The following is a 7148-nucleotide window of genomic DNA, read 5'->3' as shown; positions in this document are numbered from 1 at the left end:
TTGCCCTATAAAATTAAGAACTTAACTTGTATACTATTAAAATATGGGTTATTAGCTAAGATTTTATACTATACTAATTGGTATAACATAAACAAAAAGTAGTTTAATAAAATTTTGAATGTAAGACACCTTGTGTCATGCACAGTAAAGGATACCCAGGGTGAGAGGGTTAATAAGTACTTTATATGCACCTTTATATGACAGAAGCTAACTTTATTATAACTTGGAGTATGAACAGATTTTGCCTTTTTGTTATTCCTGTTAAGTACTACTCACATGTAATTGACAAGTTTAAAATTTTCACAATATTTGTTTGACTTGGATATTCATGCAAAGTTACAGAAGGGTTTGACTCCACTGTACATCATTAATTTTCAAAATGACAGTCTTCAGAGGAGGTAACTAGTCAAAAGTGCCTTCCACCAACTCATGGGCTAATCTAATCAAATAGTAGGATTTGACCATCACTCTTAAAATGCACCCACAGCCCCAAAGTGCAGAGCATGGTTTTGCATCATCAGGATGTGAAGCATGGTTCCTTGGATTCACAGTCTGGCATACTAATCACGAGGACACACCTGGTCATCATGACAATCCATACTGAAAATAATGAGTGTTAAAATAATATTTGAATATTTTTTTAAGTGATAAAATTTCTAATATTACATTGTATTATCTTTGGTTATCAGTGACTAAGTACTTTCTAAATAATCATTTTCTTGTATATTAATGTTTGAAATAGTTTAATGATAACTATATGCTCCAAATCTTGAAGATCTCGTAATTTCCTTTCTTATTGCTGACTGTTCACAGTACAGTTTTACCAAAGTAACTCAATTTTGAATTCCATATGCTAAGTGCATCATTTTACACTGATCAGCACTTTGAATTTATGTTCAGTGATCTGGTCCACTTTGTAAAACAGGGCAGATCCTTCTGAATGAATGAAACATTCTTCATGGAGTCAATTTTTCACAGTGCTTTAGTATCACCAGCCAGTTTATGAAGTAGATTACAGTAAATGTAACCTTATTACATGAGATTCAGCTACTAGGTTGTACCATTGTAAAGATTCATTGTGAATTTATTGCAAACAGAACTCTGAAGAACCCTGCTAGTCACACACTTCCAGTCAGTAAAAGGATCATTTATCGCTACTCTTATGTCACCACTTCTTATAGAACTTAACTTACTTTTTAGCCTTTTATCAATGACTTTTCAAAAACTAACTGTAATAACCATGTGTGCTTTCAGTATAGCAGAAAAGAAAGAGAAAAACAACCTTTTAAAATCATTATGTATATTATTGATTAAAACAACATTAGGATGATTTTCAAGAGATTCCCAACACTCATTATTAAATAACAGGGTCAAAGTAACAAGCCTTTAATTTTCTGAGTCGTTTCTGTTTGCTTTGTATGTGATTATTATGTATTATTTTTTTATAATATAAGTGTTTATTCTTTTAGATTAGTTTGTGAAGTAGAGAGTCCAGTAAATTTAACATCATCGCATGGGTCTCAGCTATCAGGTCCAATTGTTGTGAAAATTCAGCATGAATTTACAGCAACATCTCTTGGGAGATATTCGTTTGTTGTAAGTATGTCATTGTTAATTACCCGCACATTTAACAGGTGAAATGAACATGTTCTGTTGTAAATGTCATTGTTTCATACACTTGAAGTTTTTATTTTTAGTACATGAAATAATTCTATTTTATCAAATGCAGTGTATAAATCTGTTGAAATTTGTTTTACACACTCATCCTACTGCCACTACTGTGGGTTAAACATGTGCAAGTGCTTGTTAGAAAGTACACGTTTATTCTGTTTGATCTAGTACTTTTGGAATCTATACTGTAACACAGCTGGAAAAGTTGATACAGGAAAGGTCCAGCATAAGTAATTTTCTGCATGATTATCAAAATTTATTTATTTTAAGATTTACAGAATTGTTATAATGCATAGAACTTTTAATCATTGCTTCTTATTGTATAGAACCTATGCATTAATTTTTTTTCTTATGGAAATGAAGTACTGCTGATTGCTCACTTTCTTGACTTTAATGTCAAACTTTAAAATAAGACACTGGTAGTTTTATAAAGTTGTAAACATTTGTTTTGAAAACAACCATCATTCTGCACTAGTACTTGAGTTTTGTCCAGTTTAAGTGTACAATATTGAAACTGATTGCTACTATATATATGAACAAACTGGCCTGGAAATAACCAGTTGATCAATAGATATTAGCCTAAGAGAAATGCTTGACAAAAATTCAAGTGCAGATTGTATATTTTGGTATCAAGACAGAGAACAAAAGTAAAGTTTGTTCCATTCTTCAGTTTCTATGGAATTAATAACCATACATTTTATCTAGGGAAATAATATAAATTTCAGATGTATATGTATCCTGAGAAGGTAATTCAACATTTTAATGAAATTCTTTTTTGAATATATGGGGGTTTTAAAGGTAGTTATTAATTTCATATTATGAACTCTACTTAAAGTATAAAAAGAAATCAAGTATTAAAATAATTCTTATGTAGTGAAGGTGGATATCTAATATTTAGGTTGAGTGTTAATTAAAACAACTTTGAAGCCTCACCATGATGTTAGTCAGTGGTCATGCTAAATTTTTGTCCATGAATTACTAAACATACTTACCAAAAAATGCACATCTCATGTTTCATGAACTGTATTTAAGTACTTATCTATTGGTTCTTTGCACAAAATTAATGTAATCTTACCATTTTGCCGAGATAAACACGGTGTTGTGATAAATAATGCTTGTAATTCATTTATTAGCAAGGTTTTAGACAATAAGTTGACACATATGTCTGATATTTTGCTAATTTCTTTGCTATTCAATCTAAAAGGTGGCAAATATATCCTTTTATTTTAAGAAACATTGTTTTGAATTTTTTGTATACATGCATATATATATATATATATCTCCAGAATAGATCTCATTCAAAGCTCAGAGTTATGTATGTAGCTTACCAGAAAGAAAAGCCTAAATAGAGTTTAAAAGTTATACAGGCTATTTTTCATCAATTTTGACAAAATATTACTTTAGTTAATAATATCAAATAGAATTCTGCCGAGTTTAACTCGTATAAGCTGAAGAACTGGCTTTTGTTAAAGTATTTTGATTGCTTAATATTTAGATTTATTTTTTATTGGAATTCCTAAATAGAAAATAAATATTAAGAGGTAAAATTTGGATTCTGTAAGTTGTAGAACATGTTTCTCGATCAACTTAAAACAAATTATTGGAATTAAATTACAAAATAAGTAACATTGTATTATCTTGAATTTTTATTTTCAGTCATATTTAATCAGAAATCAATCTAAAAAAGCAAAAATTAAAGGGTGAAATTAAATGAAAGTAAAAATTAAACAGCTTAACATAATGGAAAATGTTCTCAGTGTTATGCATTTAAAAAGATCATTAAGACTAGGTGTCTTTAATGAAGTTATTATGGATATTTAAAAGCAGAACTTGCTCCTATCTTCAGTAGTGAAGATTCTGATCACCTCTACATACATTGAAAGAATTATCAAAAGCCTCTGCTGTGTTCTACAGTTATGCTGCTTTAATCTAAATTGAGAAATTTGTTAACGGAACTTTTTGAGCAACATTTAAGACATTGAAATTCTAAAAAAGAAAATTCTTTTATTATTTATTCTCAGCTGTGTTTTGTAACAAATGTTTTTATGTTTTAAAACATAAAAATTAAAAAAAATTAAGAATGTATTCAATCTGAATGGAGATACTTTTTTTTTAATAATTTGGTTCTATGTTTCATGCACTTTGGTTGAGTATTTCATTGTCAGAAGAAAAAAAAATCAAATGATGTCATAGACACTCTCCCAGCTTGGAAAGGGTTAAGATGCATCTTGCATTATTATTGCATCCCCTTCCCATTTTATGCATCCTGTGAATGTAGAATGAGTTTTTTTTCCCTGTTTAATTAATTTATTTTGTGGTAGCACATCTATTGTGCAGTCCATGTCACCAAATCCAGTCATAACGATTGTACATCTTCACTGAAGTTTCTTCTGTAAAAGATTTTGTCATAAGGCTGTCATATTGAAACCTCATCACTACTCTCTACATGGTTTATATAATTCATCTACTGTACAAAGACAGTTGTTTTTCAGTACCCATTTTAACAGTGTGATCACACAGAAATCCATAGTGCTGTGACTGGTATGTCTTTCTATAGAATAGCATTGATGCTCTTTTCTTTCTCCAACTGCTTGAGATATGCTGCAGTTAAACAGAAGGTATGACTTAGTGAACCCATACTTTGTAGACTTCATTTCCAGATGATAATCCTTCTTGATTATGTTGCATACTGTTGCTTGAAGTATGTGAATAGCTTTTACCACTGACCTTTATGTTCATGGTTTCTCACCAATTATAAGAATCTGTACTTTGCTTACCATAGCTGGAGCTTGACTAGTTAATAGTCTATTTTTGGATGGTCCTGGTACCTCAGGTTGATCCATGTTCCTTTTTTTTTTTTTTTCAAATGCAGTTGAGTAGAAGGAATATTCTGATCTTTGAAATTCTAAGTCAGTAATCCGAACACATCTATGTTATTTGAGTGTATAAATATTTTGCACCAGAAAGGGCTATTACATACCCTTCCCAAAAATGATCAAATTTTGTTGGCATCACACTACATACAAAACACCAAACAATGTCACAATGTAGTTCTGCTACCTTTTGTTCTACTGCATTTTTATATTTATTGTATTTGCCACGTGTCTTGATGACTTGCATATTAAAAATTGTTTTGTTATAACTTACTCAACCTTCCATAGTCTGTTCTGTTGTGAATTTGTTAAAGCAATTTCAGGACATTATAGATATTAAAATATTAGCTTTAATAGGCAAAGTAATTTTGTACAGGATTACTTATACTGTTAGCTTTACAAAACGCAGGACCCTAAGTTTTATGAGATTACGTGGCTGTGGCATTTTTTGCATAACTTACACATGCCTGCATAATCAGTGTTTGACTGTATAATCAGTCTGAATATCTAAACTTGGTGAAGCTATGTCAGCATTACCAGGATTTAACTTTTGACTTAATTATGATGTAATTTATTTCTTGTTACTTGGCAAATGGTGCCTGCTTGCTAAACTCTGATTAATGGCTTAGCAAAAGACTTCTCAGTATGTTTGTTGCTATTTTATAACAATAAGTGTTAAATTGCATTTGATGGTGGAAATCAATTAATTATGTCTAACATCCTATTATATGTTATTGTTTTAAACTGTTTTTATTTTTGTGCTTAATCAGCAAGTTTATGGTGCATAAAGTAATTCCAATATTTTTGCACATTAAAATTGGGGCCCTAGAAATGTAATTTGTGGAATAACTTTTGTTAGGAATTGTAGGTTTGATAGGAAGAAGCATCATTAACATACTTGCTGTTTAAAACTGTTAGTATTATGGACACTAGTTTCTTTTAAGCACTTAATGTATAAATAGTTTCATGAGGTTTTTGTTCTTTTAGAAAAATATTGAGTTTAATATTTTTCAGCATCTCTTTAAACTACAGTGACTCTTTTATAAATATAATTGTTTTATTTTCACTTTTCACCAACAAAACATGAAGCTTTCCTAGTCTCGTGAATTCTTTTCAGTTCCTCCCTGTTTTGCCGATGTACATTACACACTTTTTTATCATATCACTAGTGTGTTTTTTCTCACAATATATGTCGTAATATTTACTCAGAATAAGACATTAAACTGAATTGTGTTTTAATATTAATCTCAAGCATAATGTATATTAGACACTTTATCATATCACTAGTTTTTTTCCCACAATATATGTCGTAATATTTACTCAGAATAAGACATTAAACTGAATTGTGTTTGAAAATTAATCTCAAGCATAATGTACATTAGACACTTTTTTATCATATCACTAGTGTTTTTTTTCTCACAATATATGTCATAATATTTACTCAGAATAAGACATTAAACTGAATTGTGTTTGAATATTAATCTCAAGCATAACTAGTCAATGCCTGATGTCTTTTCTAGTTTTGATACCTTCTCTATGGAATCCTTTCTGGTGCTTACTTAAATAATTTGAAATTATTATTAAGTACATGTGCTTTTTTTAGTTAATTATTAGCTACTTTTTTTTTACATTCAGAATCCAGCAATTGCTTCCATCTCGCCTAGTAAGGGTCCACAGTCTGGTGGTACTCTTCTCAAAATATGGGGACTTCATATGGATGCTGGCAGTCATGCAGAAGTGTGGATAGGAGGGTTGAAATGCCCGGTGTTAAGGTATGTAGCAAAAATAAAAGTGATGTAAACAAAGTTATATTTTTGTGTAGGAGCATGCTCTGTATGTTGAGATAAAGAAATAACGTGTTATATCAAGGTACTTATTATTATGCAAAGAATGGTTGAAGTATGTAGTTTTGATCATTGTAATGTTTGCTGTAATTCAATAAATGGAAATCAAGTCAAGCTTGCTTTCCTACTTTTTGAATTGATGCAAAGTGACATTTGATGAAACTATTTATAAAGGCTGCCTAGGATAGATATTAAAATGGACATATCTTAAGGACTTTGATTCCACATTTTAACCATATTATCATGAACTTTAATTTTAGGTAATTGTTAACCTTTTCTAACACAGTGGAATAATACTGACCACCTCTGACCTTGCATTAACCCTTTCATCTACTTTGTTGACTTGCATTCAAAATTTTATTGAAGTACTACTTCATAAATTTATGTCATTAACTTTGGTATAAAATTGTAGATTATAATTCAAATTTTAGTACTATACATTACTCAATTTCTTAATTTAAAAGCAAATATTAAAAAAATGCAGATAAACCGCGATTTCTGTGTGTGACGTGGTATATTGAATGCAGAACTGGTTCAAATTAGATGTTTGTGAAGTATAAATACTAAGTCTATAGTTTCGTACGAATTAGAAACTCAAATTGCAGATAATGACAAGCTGGAATATAAAATAAGAGCCTCTTATCTTTTCAGTATGTAAAGATATTGCTCATGTAATAAATCAAACACAGTGGCACCCTGCCCACCTCTTTCCATTTTTGGAAATGCTCTTATATATACTTACGTCTATATATGACATAAA

At 30.1% G+C, this 7148-nt stretch overlaps 1 protein-coding gene across 1 annotated transcript in view; it reads left to right on the top strand.

Annotated features, from left to right (window-relative positions):
- Positions 1-7148, top strand: part of LOC106478729 (plexin-A2-like) — an 86967-nt gene that overhangs the window by 51374 nt on the left and 28445 nt on the right. The window contains exons 15-16 of the mRNA XM_013939290.2: positions 1470-1596; positions 6180-6316. Of these exons, the coding sequence (XP_013794744.1) occupies positions 1470-1596; positions 6180-6316 (264 nt within the window). The remainder of the gene's footprint in view (positions 1-1469; positions 1597-6179; positions 6317-7148) is intronic.

The sequence above is a fragment of the Limulus polyphemus genome, unplaced genomic scaffold, assembly GCF_000517525.1.
Source record: "Limulus polyphemus unplaced genomic scaffold, Limulus_polyphemus-2.1.2 Scaffold245, whole genome shotgun sequence".
NCBI lineage: Eukaryota > Metazoa > Arthropoda > Merostomata > Xiphosura > Limulidae > Limulus > Limulus polyphemus.
The sequence above is the reverse complement of the archived record's forward strand: the minus strand, read 5'-3'. Positions and strand labels throughout refer to the sequence as shown.